Source organism: Chlorocebus sabaeus, chromosome 18, assembly GCF_047675955.1.
Source record: "Chlorocebus sabaeus isolate Y175 chromosome 18, mChlSab1.0.hap1, whole genome shotgun sequence".
In the NCBI taxonomy this organism is placed as follows: domain Eukaryota; kingdom Metazoa; phylum Chordata; class Mammalia; order Primates; family Cercopithecidae; genus Chlorocebus; species Chlorocebus sabaeus.
The window spans coordinates 68,429,040-68,456,530 of NC_132921.1; the positions used below are offsets into that span (position 1 = coordinate 68,429,040).

Here is a 27,491-nt window from a genome sequence, read left to right on the forward strand (position 1 = left end):
GCATGCTACAAACACATGACCTTTCTGCGCTCCCACTGCCCTTCTGAGGAAGACAAGAAAGAGTGGAGATCTCGGTACCTTCTTTTTTTTTTTTTTGAGAGACAGAGTTTCGCTTTGTCACCCAGGCTGGAGTGCAGTGGCACGATCACAGCTCACTGCAGCATTGACTTCCCAAGGCCAGGTGACTCTCTCATCCCAGCCTTCCAAGTAGCTGGGACTACAGGCATGCGCCATCACACTCGGCTTTTTTTTTTTTGTAGAGACAGGGTTTCGCCTTGTTGCTCAGGCTGGTCTCCAACTCCAGGGCTCAAGTAATCCTCCTGCTCAGCCTCCCAAAGTGCTGGGATTACAAGTGTGAGCCACCACACCCGAGTGGTATCTTCTTAAACATTTAAGTTTCATTCACTCTATTCATCCCAGAGATATTGGCTGTCTATCCTGTGTCAGGCACTGGGCAAGGTGTTAGGAGTAGGAGAAGAGGCAAAGATGAAGGCTGAAATGGAACAGTGTCAGAAGTCAATAAGACCATTATGTAACTTGTAAAATAGACTCTAGAATTGCTGGTTCTCAGCCACTCATGTTTGTCTGATGTACAGAAGTGGAAAGAAAACTCTGATGAGTGTCCTCGGGGAGGAATTGGAAATCACTAGTTTAAATTATATTTCCAACATGTTCATGTTTTTAAATTTGTGAAAATAATTCAATTTAAATACTTCTAGAATTTCAGAATTTTAGAGATCATCTGATAGAATTTGGTCATTTTACATATTAGGAAAATGAAGCAGAAAAGTGATTTCTCTACTAATATATAATAGAACATTTGATAGAATCATATTCTATAGTTTCATCCCCAATTTTTCTCCCTTTATTTCACATTTATTCTTTGCTGTATGTTGGTAAAAATCAAAGTTTCTCTTGCTCTCTGGATAATCATTCTATATACAATAGGAAATTTATTTTAAGTACAACAGGTATTTGGAATCTTTGAAATGAAATTGAGATAAGGATGAGTTGAAAAGAGATGGTAATTTTGAGGCCAGTAAACATAATGCTGAAAACAAAGATGGTTGTTAGTGCTGCCTCTTATCACACATTTCAGTGTTCTAAGGACCTTCCTCCTACACAGCGAAAATATCTATGTCAATTATAACGTATGTCAGTCATATTATATCTTTGAGGCGAGGGCAGAGATCAGCTATGACATAAAAATGACCTTTTCTAATATAATTCAGTAATTTTTCAAAAGCTGAAAATGTATTAGCTTGTTTTTTGGCTTTGTGTACACAGTGTTCTTTTATCAAAAACAATCCATCTGGTGTCAAATATCTGAGTGAAAACATCATCTACCCTTTCATACAACTGAGGATGCAGCATTTATCAAATAATTTAATACATTTCTAACAAAAGGTCCCCCCAGAACATCACGGGACTGGTGAGGATGTTGCACACATGCGCGCTCTCTCTCTCTCTCTCTCTCTCTCTGTCTCCCCCTCCCTCCCTCCCTCTCTCTCAATTTTCTATTCTAAATTGTGACTGGAGCTAAGATTGCAGCTGGTGTGAGTTAGAGGTCAAGAACTCTAACTGAAGAATTGGTTCCTTTGGTTCAGATCCTGGCTCTGCCACTTAATTAACTGATGCTGGGCAAAGTTGCTTAGCCCCTCTCCACCTGGGTCTCTTCATCTGTAAAATAATAATAGTACCTACCTCACAGGGTTTGAATGATGATCCGTGAATATATATAAAATACTAAGGGTAACGCCTGGCTCACAGCAAACCCTCAAATGAATGCTGACTATTATTACTCTTCAGTGCTGTTTTTCTCATTGCGAATACCGTATAGTGGAATTCAAACTCGGAAAGCCAAAGAGCACTTCTTTTGGGGATTTCAGCTGTCTTGGTGAACTTTAGAAGTTTCTGATAAGTATTTATACTTCGGTAGCACAGCAAACTTGTATTAAGCTTTGTCAATTCTTTTTTTTTTTTTTTATTGCTTCAAATACCTGCACAAAAACATTTGCTTTTGGCCAGCTGACAATTTCCAAGTTGAAAAGCATAGAAAAATAGCACCCAAAAAGTCCATTTTTTTTTTATTGTTTAGTTGAGTTTACATTCAGGCTGAGGAATGAGACACTCCTGTTGTTTAAGTGGATTTCCTCTCCCTAGGAAATGGTAAATAGTTTTCAACAACAATGCTTTAAGGTAAGGGTATTTTTCAGAATTACTTTTCTTCACAACAAAACTACCTTTCGTGTTTATTGAACTGCAGCGTTTTCTCTTCCTGGTTTATATTTAATTTTAACACTTGTCAAACTCTTTTAGGATAAAAGAAAAGAAAATACAAACCATATTTATAGAAACTGCAATATAATAAAATCCATTAAAATGGCCACTTTTACGAAGCAGACATTTGAATATACTGCTCACATTTCTTCTCGGTACTTTTAACCAGTTAGAGGGGAAACATGGTACGTGTAACCATTCTGTACTTCTGACAGTTCTCTGGCAGCAGAGTGAATGGGAACAGAATGAACGATAGCAATCAGGGGCACCTTTTGATGGTGTGCAGTTGTATGACACGATGCTGTTTCTTCTTAGGCCCTCATGACATTCTTCAGTAAAGTGATCGCCAATGAATCAAAAAACCGAATGAGTCTGTGGAACATTTCTACAGTGATGGCACCAAACCTTTTCTTCAGTAGAAGCAAACACTCTGATTATGAAGAATTACTGTTAGCAAACACTGCGGCCCACATCATCCGCCTAATGCTTAAGTACCAGAAAATTTTGTGGAAGGTGAGTGACATTGTGATGACAGGTCCTCCTCGGAAGTCCATGGCCTCGGGAAATGTAAAGGCTCCGTGACTGGGCAACTCCCTTGGTCATAGGGAAGAAAGATGAGACGATAACCCCAGGTGGCTGTGACATCCTTACAGCTTCCGGAAGGGCTACTCTTTATCACAGTTTCCCTTTGAAACAGGGATCCACATAATTTTTTCTAAACTTTATAAGGACGATGTCACCATTTCTGGCTCCAGGATACCGAGTGACTGGGAGGAGTTGCCGTGCCTGAAGGCAGAATCTGCTAGGGAGGTTGAATTCAAGTGTTTTCCATCCAGTCCAAGCTATTTTTCTTCTCCAGGTTCCATCTTTTTTGATCACTCAAGTAAGAAGAATGAATGAAGCCACGATGCTGTTAAAGAAGCAGCTCCCGAGTGTCAGGAAGCTGCTCAGGAGGAGGACCCTTGAGCGGGAGGTAAGACAGCGAACGGGGCACGGCGATTGTCCGCTGCCTAGATTTGTACTCCTCCAGGGGAGGCGCAAAGTAGCTTGTCATTGAGAACCAAGCGTTTTATATTCTCAAGGATCAGGGATTGTTGTAACTATAAACATCGTGGAAAGTGGGTCCATGACAGAGTACCGGGGTCTTTGCATCTTGTTGAGAGTTATGTGCCTTTTGGTTAAAGTTCTTGAAATATCTCAGTCAGGAAGATTGTTTGATATCCCACCAGACAGGCTAAAACGGTTCTCGCAAAAGCTGAAAGTCAACGTTTTAGTCCCTGTCAACTTGATTTAAGGGCAATCCAGTATCCAAGTGTCTAATACTTGGGAAAAGAGATTTCTTCATTGATCAGATAGTAAAGGAATAGCTAATCCTTAAATTATTTTGTGTAAATTCATTGCATTCCAAGGAATTCAGAGTCTTGTTTTAACACAGTTATTTGTGTGGAGGCACATAATGGAAACAAGTTTTAGAAGAATTATTTTTACTGCTTTTATTTAACTTGAGGGTGATCACAAGTGCCAGATACTGCATTCAACCTTGAGGAGGATGTAGAGATACTTGAAATTTACTTTGCCTTCAAAGGAACTTACACCTAATGTGGGAGACAAATGTATATGAGAGCCCCAGGGGCCCAGCAGGGACGCACCAGGCCCGCTGTGCCAGGGCCATGCAGAGGACAAGGAAATGTACTCTAGCCTGGGAGACTGTGGATGGCTTCACTGAGGATGCAACATTGGAGCTACATTTTTTTTGAGACAGAGTCTTGCTCCTCCGCCTCCCGAGTTCAATTGATTCTCCTGCCTCAGCTTCCCGAGTAGCTGGGACTACAGGCATGCGCCACCCTGCCCACCTAATTTTTGTATTTTCAGTAGAGACAGGGTATTTTTAGTAGAGTAGGGGTTTCACCATGTTGGCCAGGCTGATCTCAAACTTCTGACCTCAGGTGATACGCCTGTCTCAGCCTCTCGAAGTGCTGAGATTACAGGCATGAGCCACTGTGCCCTGCTTGGAGCTACACTTCTTTTTATAGAGTTGGAGTCTTGCTCTGTCACCCAGGCCGGAGTGCAGTGGCATGATCATGGCTCACTGTAACCTCAAACTCCTGGGCTCAAGTGATCCTCCTGCCTCAGCCTCTCCAGTAGCTAGGACTACAGATGCATACCACTATACCTGGCTAACTTTAAAAAAAGTTTTTTATAGAGACAGGGGTCTTGCTATATTGCCCAGGCTGGTCTTGAACTCGTGGCCTCAAGCGACCCTCCCACTTCAGCCTCCCAAAGTGCTGGGATTATAGATGTGAGCCACTATGCCTGGTTGGAGTTGTATCTTGAAGGACGGATACCACTGTGAAAGGAGAAAGTCCAGGGAAAAGGACAGTAAATGCCAAGGCAGCGAGGCGGGAGGGAGTGTTGTTGATTTATCATAATCGTGATGAAAGAGTGTATTCTCTGACTCATAATAGGCAAAGTGACTTCATATCAAGTAGAACCAATACTTTTATTTATAAATGAAATTTTTAAAAATTTGTTTTGAGAAAAAAATCACATAATATAAAATTCACTGTGTTAAGCATTTGAAATTGTACCAGTTCAGTGTGTTTTAGTATTTCACAATGTCCTGCAACCATCTCAGCTTACTGCAAGCTCTGCTTGCCAGGTTCACGTGATTTTCCTGCCTCAGCCTCCCAAGTAGCTAGGATTACAGGTGCCTGCCATCATGCCTGGCTAATTTTTATTATATTTTTAGTAGAGACAGGGTTTCACCATATTGGCCAGGCTGGTTTCGAACTCCTGACCTCAGGTGATCTGCCCGCCTCGGCCTCCCAAAGTGCTGGGATTGCAGGCGTGAACCACCACACCCAGCCTGAAGACTTTTTCTAAAGTCCAATGTCTGGACTTCCTTAGACAGTTTCTTCAGAAACTATTGCTTTTTCTCCTTGTATAGGAGCAATATTTCCTTGACTTTTTTACCTAACAGCTCTTTGTTGAAGACTGGACATTTTGAGTATTATGTGGCAACTTTGGAAATCAGATTCTTCTCCCTCCTCAGGGTTTGTTGCTTCTGCTCTTGTACCTATTGTTTGTTTGCTTCATGACTTTTCTCGTGAACTGATTTTGTAAAGTCTGTATTCTTTGTTTTGTATGGCTTTGGAAGTCTATGTTCCATTAGTTTAATGATAACTAATGATCAGACAGAGATTCTCTTAAGTGCCTGGAACTAAAAAACCTCCCAGTCTTTGCAGATGAGCAGTGTGTGTGCTGGGGCACACCTTTAGCACTCAGCAAAGCAGTTTCTAACTCTGCCTGAGCCCTCGCTTCCTGCTTGCACAGATCCTGAGGATCAGCCAGAAGTTTATGTTTCCAGCTCCTTCTCAGTTATGTGGCCTTTGTATTCTCAGGAATATTTTAAGGCTTTTTACAACCTTTATTTTCCAAAGCATCTCAATCTCCAGCCTTGCCTCCCAAGCTTTTTAGTTATCTCTTGTTTTCCTCAATTCCGATCCACTGCATCAGGCAACTGTGACAAAAACACTTGCCTGTAAACGTTTTTGACATTACACCCCTTTAACACCCATCAAGTTCCAAGTTAGGCAAGGTGAAGGCAAGCCTTTTGAGCCAGTCTTTGAGGGAGCCACCAGACAGATGAGAGCAAATCATTAGAATTCTTGAGCGAGGTTCATTCTGCTCCCTGCAGTACCCATGCCAGAAATGCAGGCCGTTATTTTCAAGGCTATCACTGAATTGGAGAGCAGGGGTGGAGAAGCATAAGTAAAAATGACACACGGCTCTTTCTCTTACTTAAGCACTCCCCTAGTTGAAGCCTTTGGATTTGTGTCCAGAGTTCTAAAAGAGTCAGTACTGATAGTTTTTGCCAGTTCATCCATTGCTTTGATGGAGGGGCAGCCGTTTTCACTCTGGAAAACCATAACAGTATAATTAAATGTGTGGAACAGAGGTCAGGTCAGGCCTTGTCAGTCACTACCCATATGAGCCTGGACAAACTACATTCTTTCTTTGAGCCTCAATGTTCTTATTTTATAAATTGGGAGGGAGGGCAGATAATGATCTGTTTCACAGAGCTGTCATTAGGACGGACGCACATGTCCGTCACATGTTCACACAGTTCACACAATGTATGTGAACTGTACCTTGCTATATCCATGTCACTTTAATGTTTTATCGTAAATAGAACCAAGATAGAATGTAAAGGTTACAAATACCATAGAAGCAAACACTTAAAGAAATAGTTTTTCTTTCATACTGTTGTACTATACTGCTTTTTGGTTTTTCTGTTTTTATTTTTGTTTTTGTCGAGATGGAGTCTTGCTCTGCCGCCCAGGCTGGAGTGCAGTGGCGTGATCTCGGCTCACTGCAACATCCACATCCTTGGTTCAAGCGATTCTTCTGCCTCAGCCTCCTGAGTAGTTGGGACTGCAGGTGCCCGCCACCACGCTCGGCTAATTTTTTTGTATTTTTAGTAGAGACGGGGTTTCACCATGTTAGCCAGGATGGTCTAGATCTCCTGATCTCATGATCTCCCCACCTCGGCCTCCCAAAGTGCTCGGATTACAGGCGTGAGCCACCGCGCCCGGCCACTATATTGTGTTTTTAATTCTTAATTTTGATTGGAATAGACAGTTCATTAACAAGTTACAAATTTAGAAGTCAGGAAAGACCATGGAATAAAAATCAGCCACCTCCAACTTCCCCTCCTGGAGACAAATAGTATCACCAACGGCAGGGTGTGTGTACAGGAACATGCAGGTGTGTAAACCTTCTGAGATGCTCTATCCGCTTACCAGCAACTATCAATGTATGCTCTTTCCCTTTTAACATGAATGTAGCATACAGGAAATGCTGTCCTGAGTCCTGCTTTACTGACTTAACAAATCATGGGGGATTATTTTATATCAGTCCACAAAGCCGGTACCTTTGCTTCTCTGCTTCTTTTGCATGCTATTCCATAGACTCACAGTAAGTTATTTCAGCAGTCTCATATTGGGGAACAGTTTGTGTCTAATCTTTTGCTGTTACAATCCATGAGTCAGAGAACAAACATCTATATACATCATTGTTCACAAATGAAGTATATTTATAGGATAAATGCATAGATGTGGAGCTGTGGGATTACAGTGCATATACATTTTATAATTTTATAAATATTGCCAAAATGTTCTCCATAAAGATTGTACCAGTTTACACTTCCAAAAGCAACATATGCTTGTTTTCTCAACATTACTCCTAAAGACTGTGTTTCCTTTAGACTGCAAGCCCCAAGACTTCAAAGGTACTGCAAAAATCACCCTCGGCAAGAAGAATGGTAAGAAAAATAATTTCTTTTCCCTTCCATTAACTCCCTATATAGTCTTCTCTGGCAACATCCACCACATTTATGTATAATGTTTGTCATGAACTATCCTTCAAACTTGACATTTTCAATGTGGCACATAAAGGAATGGTAGAGGGACCTGACTGGCTGATGATTCAGAATGTGTGCCTGGGCCTCCTATACACAGCTACAATGTTGTGGAAAGTTATAGAAGGAACGAGATTATTACGATCATCGGTCAGTAGTGTCAGAGTGTGCAATCTATTGTATAGGGAGAGGCGTCTGGGGAGCTGATGAAATAGGACATAGACAATTAAAGGCGTACTTTAGGAGTACAGTCTTGGCTGCAATGAGCCTCGGACTTGGCCCCCATCCAGATGCAAATCCCTCAGTATCTTTTCCTGAACTCCTGCTCTCATGGTTCTTGCTGGTAATGTTAGGAGAATACTGTAAGAACTGACTCTGTTCTAAAATATTTTGTGTTAGTTCCTTAGGGCTGCCCTAATAAGGTACCACAAATGAGGTGGCATAAAACAATAGACATTTATGATTCTTTCACAGTTCTTGAGGCTGAAAGTCCAAAATCAGGGTGTCAGCAAGCTTGGCGCCTTCTGAAGCCTGTGAGAGAAGCACCTGCTTCTTGCCCCTCTTTTGCTTTTGGCGATGCCAGTAATCCTCGGCATTCCTCAGCTGGTCTCAGCCTCCATCTTCACATGGCGTTCTTTCTTGTGTCTCTTCTTATAAGGATGCAAGTCACTTGGGTTAAGGGCACACCCTACTGCAGTTTAGACCTCTTATGTAATGGCCTCATCTTAACTAATTACATCTGCAATGACGTATTTCCAAATAAGGTCACGTTTCGAGGTACTGAGGGCTTAGGGCTTCAATTTATCTTTTGGGGAGACACAGTTCAGCCCATAACATATTTTTTCTAGGGTATCAATAGAATATTGATAGAATGTGACTCTAAGGAGTCCATTTATATAAATCATCTACATCAACAGCACTATCCTTTGAGAAGGTACAGATTTAAAACAATTAAGAGACACCATCTTTCCCACAGCCACTTACCCTGCTCTGCAGTGTTTTCAGTGCACTTTGAGGGGTCCCGTTTCAAGTGCCCCTGTGGAATTGAATTTGGGCCAGCCACTCATGGCTGCTAACTAAAGAAAGAAGGTATTGGAGAAGCCATATTTTCTAATTGACTCTTAACATTTTCAAAAGGTTGGTCTTCTTAAAATATATTGAAGTACAGAATTCTGCTTAAAGCAGGGTCAGTTAGGAGTTTGTCCAAGAAATGCATGAATAGAAACATTTGATCTTTGTCATAACCTAGTTTTTCCCCCTCATGATTTTAAGTCATTATAGCAAGACCTGCCCATGTGCAGTGAAAGTAAAATCCCAGGTTAAGCTTAGTCATGAGTGAGCCTCCAGCTGAGAAAGAAAGTAGTGTTCCATTCTGGTTAATGTTGACCATAGTGACGTGTTTTCCCAATTCAGAGTAGCACTGATTTTCATAGCTCTTAAGTGCATCATTGAGCTGATATTCATCCTAGTTTGACAGAATGTACTGAATTTCTCCTCCTTGGCAGTCTGACGTGCCGGAAGGAGTCATACGGGTCCATGCTCCACTTCTCTCCAAGGTGTCCATGGCCATTCAACTCAACAATCAAACCAAAGCCAAAGACATATTGGCAAAATTTCAATATGAAAACAGGTGAGTCAATGTGAATGAAGGTCTCTGCACAAGAAGGAAAACGTTTACCAGACGAATAACTTTCTAGGCATTTACAAATTTGACCTTTTGTAAAATATAGAACCTGTTACTTTAGGGCGTTTACCAGTGGATTACTAGAATGAAAAGAGAATGAATGAAGTTAGATATATGATTGCTAACAACAAAAGTTGTTTTTCAAAGGAATTTCTAGAAATGGGATTCTTAATAGGTATTGTCTATCTTGGTAGCTTCATTTATTCAGTGAGTTTTACCTTTTATTTTATTTTATTTATTTATTTATTGAGATGGAGTTTTGCTCTTTTTGCCCAGGCTAGAGTGCAATTGCACAATCTTGGCTCACTGCAACCTGCACCTCCTGGGTTCAAGTGATTCTCCTCCCTCAGCCTCCCAAGTAGCTGGGATTACAGGCACGCACCACATGCCTGGCTAATATTTTTGTACTTTTAGTAGAGGTGGGGTCTCACCATGTTGGCCAGCCTAGTCTCAAACTCCTGACCTCAGGTGATCCACCCACCTTGGCCTCCCAAACTGCTGGGATTAGAGGCATGAGCCACTGCGCCTGCCCGAGTTTTACCTTTTTTCGAATGAAAATATAGCAAGTTAGTTTTGTGGATATCTTGATAGTCCTTCAAGAATAACATTTTCCTAGGCTTGCATTGGCTTTAACATGCCTGTATCAGATAGAGATTATGTAGTTAAGTGGATACCATAGCTGTTACTTTCCTTAAAACATACTACTAATAATTCTTAGAATCAGGATGATACTTACAAAAATTCTTTTTGCAAATCTGCCATGGTCACCTTGAAGGGGCACAGATCATGATAATTTTTGTCTGGACATGCTTACTAAAGAATAAACATTTGTCTTCTGGTTTATAAAGGATGAGAAGCACTCATTTATCCATTGTAGAGCATGTATGATTTGCTGTCTCTAGTAAGACTGATGGATGGGCCTTAAAATGAAAGCATTCCAGTCATGTTGAAAAGAAGTAGCCTTGTTGAGCAAAAAGCCAATTGAAAAAGTTAACATATTGCACAATTCCATTTGTATAACATTTTTGAAATTAAATTTTATTGATGGAGGATAGATTAGTTGCCAGAGGTTGGGAGGGTTGATTTGGAAGGGAGATGGTTTTGGTCACTAAAGGCCAACATGAAGGACCCTTATGGTGTTGGAACTTGTGGTGTTGGGATCTTGACTGTGGTGATGGATAACTGACCCTCTATAAAATTCTATTGCAATTAATACACACACACACACACACACACACACAAATGAGTACAAGTAAAACGGAGAAATCTGAATAAGATAGGTAGATTGTATTAATATCAGTATCCTGATTGTGACATTATGCTGTAGTTGTGTGAATTGCTACCATTGGGGAAAATGGCAGAATACAAAGAATCTCTCTGTATTATGTCTTACAACCACATGTGAATCTACAATTATCTCAATAAAATTTAAATTAAAAGAAAAACAAGTAGCCAGTAAAAGTCATCTATGGTGTGAGGTCAGGATTTTCTACCATCAGGAGAAAACCTCGGGAGATGGGTGCACCACAATCTCAGAAATTACCACTAACGGGGGTAGTGGAAGGTAGGGGGTGGAGGAAGGCATAGCGACCTTTCATCAAGTTGTGTACTTCTGACTTGTGCATTTTATGTATGATATATACACACACGTTAACCCGTTTCCCACTTGCCCCAACAATACTGCACTGAGAGCAAGCTGCACTTTCCTTCCTAAATGGGAAATGGATTAAAAAAGAAAAAGAAGAGTAGACAGAGGTCAACAGGAGCCCCAAACATGTATTCCTCTTTGCTACTGGCCTGGACACCTCCACGTAGGCAGTCATATAGAGGCTTGAAATACCATTCAGGGGATTTGGGTATCCAATAGATTTCTAGTTACAGATAATACAAAGCTGACTTTGTACTCTCAAGTAGACCTTTTGTAGAAAGAAAATGTTTCTAATAAAAATAAATTAGAACCAATGACTCCTGATAGACTCAAATCTTTTCTAACAACTTCTTCGAAAAATCTTAGTAACTCAGGAATGGAAAACCAAACATCATATGTTCTCGCTTGTAAGCGGGAGCTAAGCTATGAGGATGTAAGGCATAAGAATGACATAGTGGACTTTGGGGACTCAGGGGGAAAAGGGGGAAGAGGGTGAGGAATAAAAGACTACAAATTGGGTTCGTTGTATACTGCTTGGGAGATGCGCACACCAAAATCTCAGAAATTACCACTACATAATTTACTCTTGTAACCAAATACCTGTTCCCAAAAAACCTATGGAAATAAAAAACTTTTAAAATAATAATTTAAAAAAAATTGTGCCCTATCCATTCTCTTTACTTGTTAGAACTATGGCCTATTTCAGTTTAAGTGTTGTAAACTGGCCCTGATTTTGCGTCTTTCACTAGAGGCTTATTTCTGACTGCCTACTCAGACCCCCATGTGTTTAAGTTAAAACAGGAGGGAGAAGACCCATTCCTTTCAGGTACTCTCCCTTACAACTAGTAAACCCTGGACAGTAACACAACAAAAAGCAGAGAAAGATTCTGAAAGGTGGAAAGACGAGGCCTTGAGAAATGGCACGGTGGTGAGTTCTGGGAGTTTCCTTATCACCTCCCATGCATCCCAGACAGAACACTGTGGAAACTTCCAACCTGCAACTGACAATAGGCACAGATGAAAAAGAGCTCTAAGGAAAGCCTAGCCAAAGGATTAGGTAAAGGGGTGGCCTAACCACAAAAAATCGTTTCTGGCAATATCTGCCCTACTCCAGCCAAACACCAACAGAAAAAACGCGCCACCGCCCCATGGTTTCAGTGGATCCAAGCAGGGAGTGGATCTGCCATCCACCACGTGCCACCTAACACAACCAGGTGGGTGGTCTGATTCCAAGCCAGGGTCGTGTATGCAGGGTCCTGCAGTGAGCTAAGCTTTCCCCTTCACCCAGCAGCAATGAAACACAGTAGCAGTGAGGCAGTGCAAGGCAGGCCATTTAGCACAAGTGTCAGTAAGGCCCCGAGGGAGCTGAGCCTCTTCCCCTGACCATATGAGCAAAACTGAACAAGGCAGGCCAAAGCAGAGCTTCCCTGTTGCCCTTAGTAGTATCAGTCAGCCCCAGTGGGGAGCTGAGCCTCCACCTGACACCTGGTGGAAAGGGGTAAAATGTGGGAACAGTTGACACTCTGCTCCCTCCCCTCCTCTTTTCTGGTGTCAGTGGGGCCCAGTGAGGAGCTGAGCTTCACCCTCAGCCTGCAGCAACGAGGCAGTGTTAGCTTCTGTTTTCCACCACCCTGGTGGCAGCAGAGCCCAGCAGGGAGCTGATCTCACACTCCCAATTGGAAGCAATGAGGCAGAGCCAGTTGCTCTCCTGCTTTCAATGGGGCCCAGCAAGAAGCTGAACATACATGCCCACCCAGACCTTGTGCTAAACCTCAACAGGAAGACTACATGCCAAAAAATGAAGATGAAATAAGCCCCAGAGTCTCATCGTGTCATATCCAAAAGGTTCACAATACAACCCAAAATCACTCATTAAGACAAAACCACAACATGAATGAGAAAAAAGAAACCACAATGTCAACACTAAACTAAATCAAATTTTAGAATTTTCTGACAAGAATGTTATAGCAACTGTCACAAAAAGTACTTCCACAAGCAATTATGAATTCTGAAACAAATGAAAAAGTAGAAAATATCAGCAAAGAAATAGATGTTATTTAAAAATACAACAAATGGAAATTTACAGAACTGAAAAATGCAAAAACTGAAGTAAAAAACTTGCTGAATGGGTGAAAAAACTTGTTCAGTAGTAGAGTGAAGATAATAGAGGATAGAATTAGCAAACTTGAGGACATATCAATAGTTTATCGATTATGAACAACAGAGAGGAAATAAACCAGAAAAAAAAATGAACATAGCCTCAGGGACCTATGGGAGTCTAACAAGTGAGCTACATGTCATACAGAATCCCAAAAGGAGAGGAAATACAGAGTGAGACCTGTCAACTGTGAATTCTATATTCAGCAAAAATGTCCTTCTGGAAATGGGGGAGATATAAAGACATTCTCAGATGAAGGAAAACTAAGAGATTTGTTGCTAACAAATTGACCCATAAAGGATGGCTGAAGAAAGTTCTTTAAACAGAAAGGAAATTATAACAAGGCTTAGAACATCAGAAAGGAAAGGAGAACATCAGAGTGGGTACAAAGAGGGCTATAAACTATCCTACTTCTCATGCATTTTTAAAATCACATTTGGTGAGAGAAGCAAAAATTGTATCATCTGATATATTGCTCATTGTATGTAGAGGACACACGACAATTACATTTTAAAATGGTGGTGCACCCCCACTCCCTAAATGTGGTCTATGCAGAGTGACTTCCTTCCAAAAACTAGTGTGTAAAAAGGGAAAAAGCAACTTTACACGGAAGAAATCTGACCTCAGTTAGGTGATCGGGTTAATATTAGCAGTGATGTCATGTTGATAATATCCAAGTACACCCTTGATACGATAAAAACAGCCCTTTATCTCCGTGGTCTTCCTCCAAGAACACATAATTCCAATCTAAACATGAGAAAAACATCAGAAAAATCCCAATTGAGGAACATTCTGTAAAATACCCTAGCAGTACTCCTTGAAACTGTTCAGGTCATCAAAACTAAGGCAACTGTGAGAAATTATCAGAGCCGTCTAAGGAGACCCAACTACTATATTAATTTCCCAGTGCTTAAAAGGTGGAAATGTATTCTCTCACAGTTCAGGAGTCCAGAAGTCTGAAATAAAGATGTCAGCAGGTAGATTCCTTCTAAAAGCTCCGCGGGAGAAACTCTGCCATGCCTCCCTCGTGACTTTTGCTGGTTGACAGCAATCTTGGCATTCCATGGCTCGAGACATGTCATTTCAATCTCTTCTCCCATCTTCACATCATCTTTCCTCATTTTAGGTGCCCCCTAAATCCAGGATGATTTAGTCTCACGATCTTTAACTAATTACATCTCTAAATGCCCTATTTCCAAATAAGGTCAAATTACAAACTTCAGGGCGGGCATGAATTTTGGGGGACACTGTTCAGCCCCCTACAATTATTAAATGTAATGTGAAATTCTGGATAGGATCCTTGAACTGAAAATGAATATTAGGTTAAAATGAAGATAATCTGAATAAAGTATGGACTTTAGTTAATAATAATGTATCAATATTGATTAATTGTAACAAATGTACTACATTAATATTAGATGTTTATAACGGGGGGAGCGGTGTGGGGCATATGGGATCTGCCTATACCATCTTCATAGTTTTTCTGTAAATCTAAAAGAGTTCTAAAATTAAATATTTATTTTAAAATTGTTTCCAGGATCTTACCAGTTTTTTTAAAAGTACCACTTTTCAATGGTAAAATAATTTCAGAGTAAACTAGGTAAAATTTAGTTATGCCAGAATATCAGGATTATCTTTCCATTTTAAAAATGAAATCTATGCATGCATCAGTGGTCCTCCTTTAACTTACGTGATTTTGAATTCAAAGAACTGAGAATAAATAGAACTATCACACTCATTTGAATAGCTACTACCTTAAAAAAAAAGAAGAAAAAAACAATTGCTGGTGAGGATGAGAAGCAATCAGAAATCTTGTGCACCACTGGTGGGAAGTGGGGGTGTAAAAAATGCTACAGCCACTGTAGAAAACAGTATGGGGATTCCTCAAAACGTTACAAATAGAATTACCATATGATCCAGCAATTCCACCTGTGGGTACATGGCCAAAAAATTAAAAGCAGGGCCTCATGGAGACACTTTACTGTCATGTTCACAGCATTATTCACAATAGTTAAAACATGGAAGCATCCTAAGTATTCATCAACAGATGAACGGATAAGCCAAATGTGTATATACATATAAGGAAATATGATTCAGCCATAAAAAGGAAAGAAATTCTGACATATGCTACAACATGGATGAACCTCAAGAACGTTATGCTGATGAAATAAGCCAGTCACAAGAGGATAAACACTATATGACTCCACTTAGTTATGGTCAGAATCATAGAGACAGAATAGAATGGTGGTTGCTAGGGCCTAAAAGGGAGGGGAAATGGGGAATTATTGTTTAATAGGCATACAGTTTCAGTTTTACAGATAAAACGAGTTCTGAAAACAGATGCTGGTTATGGTTGTTCAACATTATGAATGTATTTAATACCACTGAACTATACACTTAAAAATTGCTAATATGATATGTTTTGTTATATGTATTTTACCATGATAGAAATATAAAAACTTTTAAAGGGATAAATATCATTAATTTTTAAGTGTGAGGATAAAAACTAATAAAAGTACATATCATTTATTAGTAAAACATCAATATCAGTAAACTGCAGTAAGTTACACATGTTCTGTAATATCCAGAGAAAGCACAAAGCCATACAAAGCAATATACTCAAAAATTCTATAAATGAAACAAGATAGAATCCAGAAAGATAGGCTGAGCACGATGACTCATGCCTGTAATTCCAGCACTTTGGGAGGCTGAGGCGGGTGGATCACGAGGTCAGGAGTTTGAGATCAACCTGGCCAACAGTGAAATGCCATCTCTACTAAAAATACAAAAATGAGCCAGGCATGGTGGCAGTCACCTGTAATCTCAGCTACTCAGGTGTCTGAGGCAGGAGAATCACTTGAACCCAGGAGGCAGAGTTTGCAGTGAGCCGAAACCATACCACTGCACTCCAGCCTGGGTGACAGAGTGAGACTCCGTCTCAAAAATGAATACATAAATAAAATTTTAAAAATAAAATTATGTGGGATGCAACTAAAGCTGTGCTGAGAGAAAAATTTATAGCAGTAAATGCTTATGATAGAAATGAAAGATCTCAAATCCACTGTCCAAGTTCCTACCTCTAAAAACTACAAAAATAAGAGCAAAATATACCTAAAACAACCTGAAGGAAGAAATTAATAAAGATAAGCAGAAATAAGTGAAATTAAAAACAGGAAAATGATAAAGATCAGTGAAACAAAAAGTTGTTTTAAAAAAGCAGTAAAATTGATAAACTCCTAGAAAGACTAACAAAGATAAAGAGATGACACACATCAAGGATATCCAGAGTCAAATGGGGTATCACTGTACAGTACTTCCATTAAAGGGATAAAAAGGATCACTGTAACAACTTCACAGCTAATAAATTCAAAACTTAGAATGTACCAATTCCTCAAAAAACACTAATTACCAAAATACAACCAAAATGAAATTGACTAGCTGAATAGTGCTATAGCCATTAAAGAAATTGAATCTATAATTTTAAAGTTTTTAAAAGCTCTGGAAGCCCAGATGGTTTTGCTGGAGAAAACTAGCAAATGTTTAAAGAATTAAGAGTAATCTAGAACAATCTTTTCTAGAAAATAGAAGAGGGAGGAATACTCCCTAACTCATTTTATGAAGCTTATATTAATACCCTAATACCAAAAATTAAAAATTATATTTAAAAAAAACAAAAGCCCTAGAGACCAATATCTCATAAATTTAGATTTTAAAAATTATCAGCAAAATAACAAATCTAACCTAGCATTTATTAAAAGAATTATATACCATAAACCAATGGATTTTTTTCAGGCATGCAAGGTTGATTTAACATTAAAAAATCAATCAATGTAATTAGTCATATCAACAGGAGAAAAACCATACAGTCATCTCAATTGATACAGAAAAAAAGCCTTTGACAAAATCCAGCACCGAGTCATGATAAAAACTCTCAGAACACTAGAAAAAGAGGACTTACTCAACTGGATAAAGATTATCGACAAAACCTACAGCTAACATCATACTTAACAATGAAAGATTGAATACTTTCCCTCTAAGAGCAAGAATAAGGATGCCCACTTTCATCAATCTCTTTCAACATACTTCTGGAATATTAAGTCACTGCAGTAAGGCAAAGAAAAGAAAAGGTGCACAGGTTATAAAGGAAGAAATAAAATGGTCTCTATTTGCAGATGACCTGAATATCTACATTAAAAATTTCATAAAATAAAAACCTAAAGAGACCTAGAACTAATAAGTCAGTTCAGTAAGATCACAGGATACAAGATTAACACACAAAAATCAGTCACACTGGAATATTGGAATACATTTTAAATGTGGAAACCGAATTTAAAACCAAAAGTAAAAACACAATACCCTTTTACAGTCACTCTAAAAATAAATACTTAAGCACGAACTTAAGTAAACCTTTACAGGATCTATATGTTGAAAATTACAAAATGCTGGTGAAAGAAATTAAAGAAGACCTAAAGAAATGGAGAGACATATCATTTTCATGGATTGGAAGATAACACAGTAAAGATATCAGTTCTCCCCAAATTTATCTATGGGTTTAATGCAATTCCTGTCAAAATTCCAGCAAGTTACTTTGTAAACACGCACAAGCTTATTCTAAAAATATATATGGAAAAGCACAGGTGCTAGAATAACTAAAATGATATTGAAAAAGAAGAATAAAGTAGGAGGAATCACTTTACTAGATATTAAGGCTGATTATATAAAAGGTAGAGTAATCAAGATAGTATGGTGTTGGTGGAGGAATAGACACTTAGATCAATGGAATAGAATAGAGAACCCAGAAACTGACCTACACAAATAGGCCCATCTGATTTTTAAAAGATTTTTATTGTAAACTATATGTAACATAAAAGTCTGTTTTAACCATTTCAAAGGGACAGTTCAGCGGCACTAAGTACATTTACATTGTTGTGCAACCATCACCATCATTCATACCCAAAATCTTTTTTATCATCCCACACGGAGACTCTATCCCCATTCACCCTGCCTTTAGCCACTGGCAACCATTCTTCTCCTTTCTGTCTCTATGAATTTGGCTATTCCAGCAACTGATTTTGAGAAAAGTACAAAAGCAATTCGATGGAGGAAGCCTTTTCAGTAAATGGTGTTGAAGCAATGGACGTCCATAGGCAAAAAATAAACCTCGATCTAAACCTCACACCTATTCAAAAATTAACTCAAAACAATCACAGACTTAAGTGTGTAGTGTAAAACTATAAAACCCTTAGAAAATAATGTAGGAGAAAATATTTGTGATCTAAAACTAAAGAGTTCTTAGAGCTTGACATCAAAAATGTGACCCATAAGAAATAAAATTGATAAATTAGACTTCATCAAAATGGAAAACTTACATTTTAAAAGACCATGTGAATAGGATGAAAAGACAAACTATGGACTAGAATGAAAGTATTTGCAAAACCACGTATCCAACAAAGGACTAGTATCTAGAATATGTAAATAAAACACTCAAAATTCAACAGTTAAAAAAACAAACAATCCAGTTTGAAAGTGGGCAAAAGACATGAACAGACACTACCAAAGAGATACAGATTACATTTCACCAAAGAGATAAACAAATGGCAACTATGCCCATGGAAAGATGTTCAACATCGTTGGCCATTATGGAAATGCTCATTAAAACCACAATTACATATGACTACACACCTGTGAGAATGGCTAAAATAAAAAATACTGACAACACCAAATACTGACAAAGATACAGAGAAACAGGGTCGCTCATGCATTTCTGGCGGGAATGTCAATAGTGTAGTCACTCCATGAAATAGTTTGGCAGTTTCTTAAAAAAACTAAATCTCCGGCTGCCATATGACCCGGCATTCACGCTCCTGGGCATTTATCCCGAAGAAATGAAGAGCGTGTTCACACAAAAACCTGTACACAAATGCCGATGGCGGCTTTATTTACACAGTCAAAAACTGGCAGGGTTGGGGGGAAAAAGCCTAGGTGTCCTTCAGCAGGTGAGTGACTACAGAACTGGCTCCTCTATACCGTGGAATACTACTCAGCAATAAAAATGCAGCAACTTGGGTGGATCTCTAGGGATTTATGCCAAGTTGGAAAAAAAAAAAAAAAAAAAACTAGTACAAAAATGTGTCATACTGTATGTTTCCATTTGTTTAACCTTTGTGAAATGACCAATGTATAGAAGTGTAGAATAGGGTAGTGCTGCCAGGGTAAGGGATGGGGATAGGGTAGGATGGGGAGAAGGAGTGAATGTGGCTATAAAGGGGCAGCAGGGGGTGCCTTGTGAGGCTGGAAATGTTCTGCATCTTCCCTGAATGGCTGTCAACATTCTGGTCGTGATACTGCACTAGAGTTTTATGAGATGTTGCTATCGAGAGAAATCGGTGTAGGGTGCACAGGATGTGCTTTTATGATTTCTTACAACTACGTGTGAATCTACAGCATCTCAAATGAAAGTTCGATTAAACAAAAACAACAACAAAAAAAGAGGGCACACTTGCATCTTCCTCACAGTGGAGAGGCCAGGACAATGATTGAAGGAACCAAGCTGAAAGTCACTCCTTGATGGGGATGGAGGTCAGCGATAGTCTTTCAGACTCTTCTAACCCAGCATTCTAGTCTGGGGTGGAAAAATTAAATTGAGTGGTAGTTTCCTGTGATTTTATTTTTTATTTTATATTTTATTTTATTTTATTTTATATTTTATTTTTTTATTTTATTTTATTTTTATTTTATTTTATTTTCAAGATGGAGTTTCGCTCTGTCGCCCAGGCTGGAGTGCAATGGCGTGATCACCACCCACTGCAACCTCCTCTTACCGGGTTCAAGCACTTCTCCTGCCTCAGCCTCCTGGGTAGCCGGAACTACAGGCACACGCCACCACGCTCAGCTAATTTTTTGTATTTTTAGTAAAGACGGGGTTTTGCCATGTTAGCCAGGCTGGTCTCGAACTCCTGACCTCAGATGATCCGCCCGCCTCAACCTCTCAAAGTGCTAGAATTACAGGCATGAGCCACCGTGCCTGGCCGTGACTTGCTTTTATTAAGGGGCACAGACTTGCAATGAAGTCAACCTTAGACACCTTGCAAAGCATGAGGCAAACTGAGAAATGTGACATGGGCTGATAATCCCATTCAATTTTTTGGCAAATGCAGAAATAAAACCTGACTTCTTTTGGATTGAGAGTAATACGGCCAATGACAAGGCAGTATTAAACACGCAGCTGCTCCGTGGCCAGCCTTGATGTGTCAGTAACAGTAACTACCCTGAAATGGAGCTGGCAGCTGTGGCCTCAGTGGGCTCTATGTGGTGGAGCACTGCGGCTTCCCAACCTGGTGGGTGCAGTCTCGTCCTCCCGGGGCCCAGTCTGTGCCAGACAGAAAAACAATTGTTTTTATCATAACTTCAGTCATGATACAGTTTTGTGGGATATATTTCGTCAAGGTAGAAAGAAGTATTTTTTGCCTGGTTGTTTAACATGCATTTTTACCTCAGATCAGGATAGAGTGCTAAAATTACATTACTTTCTCTTTTTTTTTTTTTCAGTCATGGTTCATCAGAATGTATTAAGATTCAGAACCAAAGGTTATATGAAATTGGAGGAAATATAGGTAAGCATACTGTAATAATTTCTACTGCTCAATTCTCTGATTACTCTAAAAGAAATATGTTGATATTACCATAAAGGTATATTTTCTAAATCTCTCAGATAAAAACTAAAAATCAGTAGGTTTCTGATATTTTTATCTCATGTGAGAACAGTTGCACAACTTTTCTAAAATATTTTCAAAATTTAAATGAGAATATTTTAGTGTTGATATGGAGTAAGCTTAGATCTTTTCCTGTTTTGTTATTGTTGTTGTTTTTGTTTTGTTTTGTTTTTGAGACGGAACCTTGCTCTGTTGCCCAGGTTGGAATGCATTGGCATGATCTTGGCTCACTGCAACCTCCACCTCCCAGGTTCAAGTGATTCTCCTGCCTCAGCCTCCCTAGTAGCTGGGATTGCAGGTGCCCACCACCATGCCCAGACAATTATTTTATTTTTAGTAGACATGGGGTTTCACCATGTTGGCCAGGCTGCTCTCGAACTCCTGACCTCAAGTGATCCACCCACCTCAGCCTCCCAAAGTGCTGAGATTACAGGTGTGAGCCACTGTGCCTCGCTGGCTTGGGTCTTTTCAATATGACTTGAAGTTGGAAAGTCTCTCTGGAGACTCAATGCAAAACAAAGCAGAGAATACTGTAAGAACTTTTGGAAGCATGACACCATTTTGATTAACTTCCCTATTTTCACTCTCCTCCCAAATTCATTCTTTCTATTTCCCTGGGGGAGCAGGGGGGGAATCAACAAAACTTCCCCGCTTGGTCTGTGAATATCCCACAGTCCCATGGGTGCTCTGTGCTCCCACTGAGGGCAGCGCCTCCTCTCGCCAGCACCCTCCACTCTCCCACACCATCAGCCTTTCCCTCCCAGCTGCAGCATCTCCATCTGCATTTAAAAAACTGGCAATTTTTCACCTTTACAAAATTCTTTCTTGACCCTCTTTAAGTCTACTCCCGTTTCTCTGTTCCACCTTACAGCAAAAGCTTCTTGAATCAGTGTCTACACTCCAATTTCTTCCTCCTTGTTCTCTCTTGAAGCCACTCCAGGCACGCTCTGTCCCTCAGCACTTATACCAGAATCGCCCTCTTGTCATGGTCACCACACAACTCGTCTGTTTTTAGAACTGCCTGAGTTGATCTTTCCCTCCTTTGAAGAACACTTTCTTCACCTGACTTCAAGGACGCCCTAAGCTTCTGACTGTCTTCCCACGTTTCCTGGCTGTGCTGCTGGAGCCCCTGTGCCCCTTATTTCTTGTCCTCTCAGCCTCTCAAGGTTGGAGAACGGTAGGGTTCAGTCCTCGGAACTCTCCTCTCTTTGCACTTACCTTCCTTGGCGAGCTCGATCCATCTCACTGCTTTAAATCCACCTGTATGTGGATGCCCCTGCAATTTCTATCCCACGGGTCCCTTCAAACACTAAACCTGTAAATCCAGTCACCTGGCAGGCTTGGATTTGGGGCCTCTGCATGTGCTGTGACTCTTCCCCAGGATGCCCTCCCTCCAGACACCCTCACTTCTCAGTCCCTGGCCTCTGCCAGGTCTTTGCTGATGAATCAGCTTCTCAGTGAGACCCCCCTTCCTCGCACCCTCCTGAATATGCCTTCCATGCTTGGCCTTTCTCTCATGTTCTTATCACCAGTGGACTTACTTGATATTATGTGTTTGTTAGTTGCCTTATGCTGCTCTTAGAATGTTAACTGATACATGGCTGTAAACCCAGCCCCTGGAATAGTGCCTGGCACATGATTAATATTTGGTAAGTGAATGAATCAAACAACCGAGCATGCAGGCAGCTCTTGGTAGTTTTGTTTGAGACTTCAGCATACATTTCAAGCACACTGCACGTAAAGACTTTCGAGTAGGTTTGCCCCAGGGAATGATGATCTTTTAGTTGTTACCATTTTGGGATTTCCTACCTATGGGCTTTACATCCGTAGTAAAGAAACAAAATGACCATTCCTAAAATGAATTTGACTTGAATCTTCTCTAGCTCTGGTCAAGTACCTATCTATAAAACCACTGGAGGACATGTATTAGCATATAAATGATTAGTTTATACCTGAAACAAGTTCTTGCCATAGTTTTCTTTTCTCTTTCTTTTCTTTTTTCTTTTTTTGGAGACAGGATCTCACTCTGTCACCCAGGCTGGAGTGCAGTAGTACGATCTTGGCTCACTGCAAACTCGGCCTCCCGGGTTCAAGTGATTCTCCTGCAAACTCGGCCTCCCGGGTTCAAGTGATTCTCCTGCCTCAGCCTCCCCAGTAGCTGGGATTACAGGCACCTGCCACCACACCTGGCTAATTTTTGTATTTTTAGTAGACATGAGGTTTCACCATGTTGTCCAGGCTGGTCTCAAATTCTTGACCTCAAGTGATCTGCCCACCTCAGCCTCCCAAAGTGCTGGAATTAGAGGTGTGAGGCACCGCACCCGGTGCTTGCCATAATTTTCTAATTGATGCCATGAAGCAAGGGAACAATTTGCCTGTGATGGTATGTCTGCTTTCTTCCGCAATTTCACATGAGATTTATTTGATATACCCATACTTCACAGTCTTAAAGAAAGAAAAAAAAAAAAAAAAAGGAAGGGAGAGAGGGAGAAGAAGGAAGAAGAGTTTGTTAAGAAACCTTAACATATGTCTACTTACTTTGGCCAAGAGAACTATATTAACCTTATTTGAACTTCACAAACACACATACACATATGTGTGCACACGCACACACACACAAATGTACACTTATTCTCTGATCTTTTTCTTTTAGGAGAGCATTGCTTGGATCCAGATGCTTATATATTGGATGTATATCGTATAAATCCTCAAGCAGAATGGGTGATTAAACCCCAACCAAGTTCTTAAAATATCCTCAAGATAGCTGCTATCATGTATTATATGCCAAAAAGATCCTACATTTTGGTAGGGAAAAAACAGCACTGTGTTTGACATATTTGTTCCTACAACCTTCTCAGTATTTCTGGCCCTCAGCAGCGGACATCGTCAGCATGAACTACGGAAGGGGCACTGGTTCACCAATTCAGCTGAAGCTTTCTCATGATATTTTTTTTTTCATAAAAGTAAAGGAAAGATGATGTGGTCCTTCCAGAAGAAAGATCAATCTAGAATATGGAACTCTAATCACTTCTAGTATTGCAGCTTTCTAGCAGAAATGAACTTGGCCCTAGACCGAGGGATAAGCAATGTTCTTTATGTAGCCAATGCTACCCAACGAAAGAGGTGAAAGAGACCCTTTTTTATACTTAATGTACATACTTGACTTTTTGAGCAAGAATGCCAGAAATAGCCTTCATTTCTACCCTGCAAAATAATCCAGATCTGCTTTTTAAAGAGAATCAGTTTCTAAAGTGAAACATACAATATTTATGCTCTGACTGACTCCTGAATTGGAGGAGGAAGAACTTCTGTTTAAAGAAAACTGTACTGTTATGTGCATCAGGCTGTGTATTGTGACTGTCAGCATTCTGGTGCAAATGAACTTTTCTCTATCATTGACTGTGGAAAATTGATACTTTTAAAGCATATTCTTCTATGAGCACAGGTCCTCCTAGTGAAGCTTAGTTTGACAAAGGGTGTCATATGTATTAACATTCACAGAGCCTCTATTTTCTCATTATGGTTATGGTGCTCAGTATCTTTCCAAGTGCCAGGCACAGGCTTCCTTTTCTGATCAAACGTACCATTTTTTTTTTTATATTTCACAACTACAGACAGTCACTTCTGCAGTCCCAATGTAAAAATGCAGAACTGCTTTATCCAAGAATGCTGAAAAATACTGTTCTATCCAGGTTTTATAAACTATAAAAGCAGATTTTGCGTTTGTTAATCATAAGCATGGCCGAGCATTGTGGATTAGCCTGAGGCTTAAAATCAGATGCATGTCTGGTAAGATGACCACTGTCTCACTATCAAGAGCCTGCAGAGCCATATTCCAGACCTGTGACCGCCCAGAACACATAGTCCCCACATTTCTAATTTGGAGCAAATCTAAAAGGTTCTGAGGGATGGGACAGCTCTGCCTTTCCTCTTGAGACTATGGATCCTTCTCGAATTAGCTGGAAATGGGGACAGAGTTCTCATTGATCCCAGACAAGATTTTGATGAATTTATATTGGTTGTAATAAGACCCAAATGACTCTCTCTTAACAATTCAAGCAGTAGACAGAGTTGCTCACAAATACAGAAAACATCTTTTTGTCTACTTCGCAAGTCTTGAAATGTGGTAATATTTAAGCCCATTTGTAGAAGAAATCTTTTATATGGTATATTACACCTTGATATCTATATGAAACATTGCTTATATTAAAACATGTAGATAACTTGCTGGAATTTAGGATTTTGTTATATTTTTATAGAAAACACAAGATCTATTCATTTGATTTGTTCATTTGAGAATTTTTTTTTGCCTGAAAACCCATTAAAAGGAAACGTGCCTTCTATATCAGTTTATATTTATTCCTACATTTTATTCATTTTTAATGTATGGATAATTGGTGGCACGTGACTACATCGTGAATTTCTAGAGTCTGAAAAAAATGCTTTTATCATTTTTGCAATTCAGACAACAGGGGTGAACATTTTGCTTTATGTAATTGCCACGTCCCAAGATGTAAAATGGCAGTAAATTTATGACCACATATGGAAGAAATTCTTCAAATAGCTACCTTATGTTTCTGCATATATATGAAAACTGAGTGATATTTCTCAGTGTATTTCCTTGCATTCAAATAGTTCAATTCTGTTATGTCTATGTAGATAATTCACAAATTTGTTCATTAAATTTTTTATTTGAGAATTTTTATTTCTTTTGACCAAAAACACATTAGAACCTGTGAGTAAATTCTGAAGGTTTTAAGATTTACTTCAGTTTGTCACCAGTTTCAAATAAATCCCTAATAGGTAACAGGTAAAGTACAATTTCTTGTCCACTTTCATGTGGTTTTACATGGCAGAGACTTAGCTGAGTCAATAAGTATAATCACTCTAGTTTATTCAAGGATGTTTGACAACTTTCAACTTCCATATATATATATGGAAGACCATGTCAATACTAGTATCATTGGATATAACTTTTATTCTTAATCAGAGGGCAAATTGATTAGAGAAGAATTTTTAGTAGATACACAAACTAATATTTGTGTGATTCAAGAGGTTCTTTTGACCAATTTTACTCTTCAGAATAAACAAACCCCTACAGTTAAAATGCAAAGATGCCTGTCATCTAAGTATTGAAAGAATTTTTGCCTTATCAAGAGTTGTTTTTAAAAAGTTTAATGAATTCATTGCAATTCTTTGCAAACAAAAGAAGGGCAGATACTGGGCTTCTACATGCTATCCTTAAGAGCTTCTCCCCCTCACCCATTCCTAGTGCTCTTGGTATACACTTGGGAAAATTATGTCCTCCAGGAGAAAGTGTTAGAGGGAACTGACTTTTTAGGAATGCTTATTCAGAAAAAAATCCTAGAGTTAATTCATTTTTTTTCCTCCATTCTGCAAAAGAAGATCCCTTTGTTAAGCAGCTCACTTGGGAATATGATTCTTGGAGTCAATGATCTCTAAACAAACTGGATTTTCAACTATTTACAACGTCTATACAGTATAAACTACCTCACTCGCCTTTCTTGGGAAAAAAAAAATGAATTGACTTTTACAATTGTTGTTACAAACTGTGCCTGAATCTTATTATTTAAATCCCTTCAATTAGCTTTCAGTGTATGTTTAATAATATACATTTAATGACGAAAAACGTTTTCAGCAAAGCTTTAAAAGCAGAAATACTGTGTAACTGTAATCTGTGTGGTATACTCAGAGAATTCTGTGTCCTGCTCATTGTCTTGAGTTTCTAACCACGTGCAGACGCGAGTGTTCAGGAGTAGGAATTAATGTCCATCTTTTCTTTCAGGCATTTTCATCTGGTGTCCACCTATTTCACTTGACTGAAAGCTCACATGAGTTAAAATGTCCCTTCTTACTAGCGGGCGGTTTCAACTGTTCTTTATAAACGTTTATTTGCCTTAAAAGACTTTGTGTTAAGGGATTAAATAGTTTCTCTGACAGGCAGTTTTTAACTATTTTCTACAAATAAAAATAATACAACATGGGATTAGAATGTTTGTTTTCAAGCATTTTTAACAGTTTTACACACTTACATGCACCTTAATTAAAATTTTTTTTTTCTGTCAGACATTTACCAACTATTTTCTAAAACTAATTTGATTGACAAATCATGACACTAGAAAACACCAATGTTTTAAGTCTTTGCCCATCTCAAAAGCTAATAATGATTCTTCTGTTCCATCAGCTTTCATTGTTAAGTAGAATATGTATGTTGCATTTTATCTTTAAGAAATAAAGAGAAAAACACTAAAAACATTGTGTGAGAATTCTTCTACTTGACTATTCCAAGGGCACAGTGATGCTAGGGATGATTTTGCCTTAAGGAAATATTTGGCAATACCTGGAAACAGATGTTTCCAAATGTTCTTGTTTTTGAAGAGTAACTTACCAGGTTTTCACCACCAGGGGGTGAGAGGGTGCTGCCAGCCTCTGGTGGGTGAGAAGCCAGGGATGCTGCCGATCCCACTCCAGTGCACAGGACAGCCCTGCAACATAGAATTATCCAGCCTGGCTCTGGCACAGTGGCTCACACCTGTAATCCAGCACTTTGGGAGGTGAGGCGAGTGGAT

At 39.4% G+C, this 27,491-nt stretch overlaps 1 protein-coding gene across 5 annotated transcripts in view; it reads left to right on the top strand.

Moving 5' to 3' along the window:
- The window catches only part of ARHGAP28 (Rho GTPase activating protein 28), a 195,121-nt gene extending 167,946 nt beyond the window's left edge, over positions 1-27,175 (top strand). For all 5 annotated transcript variants that reach the window (XM_007974605.3, XM_007974607.3, XM_007974608.3 and 2 more), the window contains 6 exons: positions 2,596-2,793; positions 3,140-3,253; positions 7,547-7,603; positions 9,205-9,329; positions 20,738-20,802; positions 23,555-27,175. In XM_007974605.3, the coding sequence (XP_007972796.1) occupies positions 2,596-2,793; positions 3,140-3,253; positions 7,547-7,603; positions 9,205-9,329; positions 20,738-20,802; positions 23,555-23,649 (654 nt within the window). In that variant the 3' untranslated portion in view covers positions 23,650-27,175. The remainder of the gene's footprint in view (positions 1-2,595; positions 2,794-3,139; positions 3,254-7,546; positions 7,604-9,204; positions 9,330-20,737; positions 20,803-23,554) is intronic.
- The last annotated feature ends 316 nt before the right edge of the window (positions 27,176-27,491 follow it).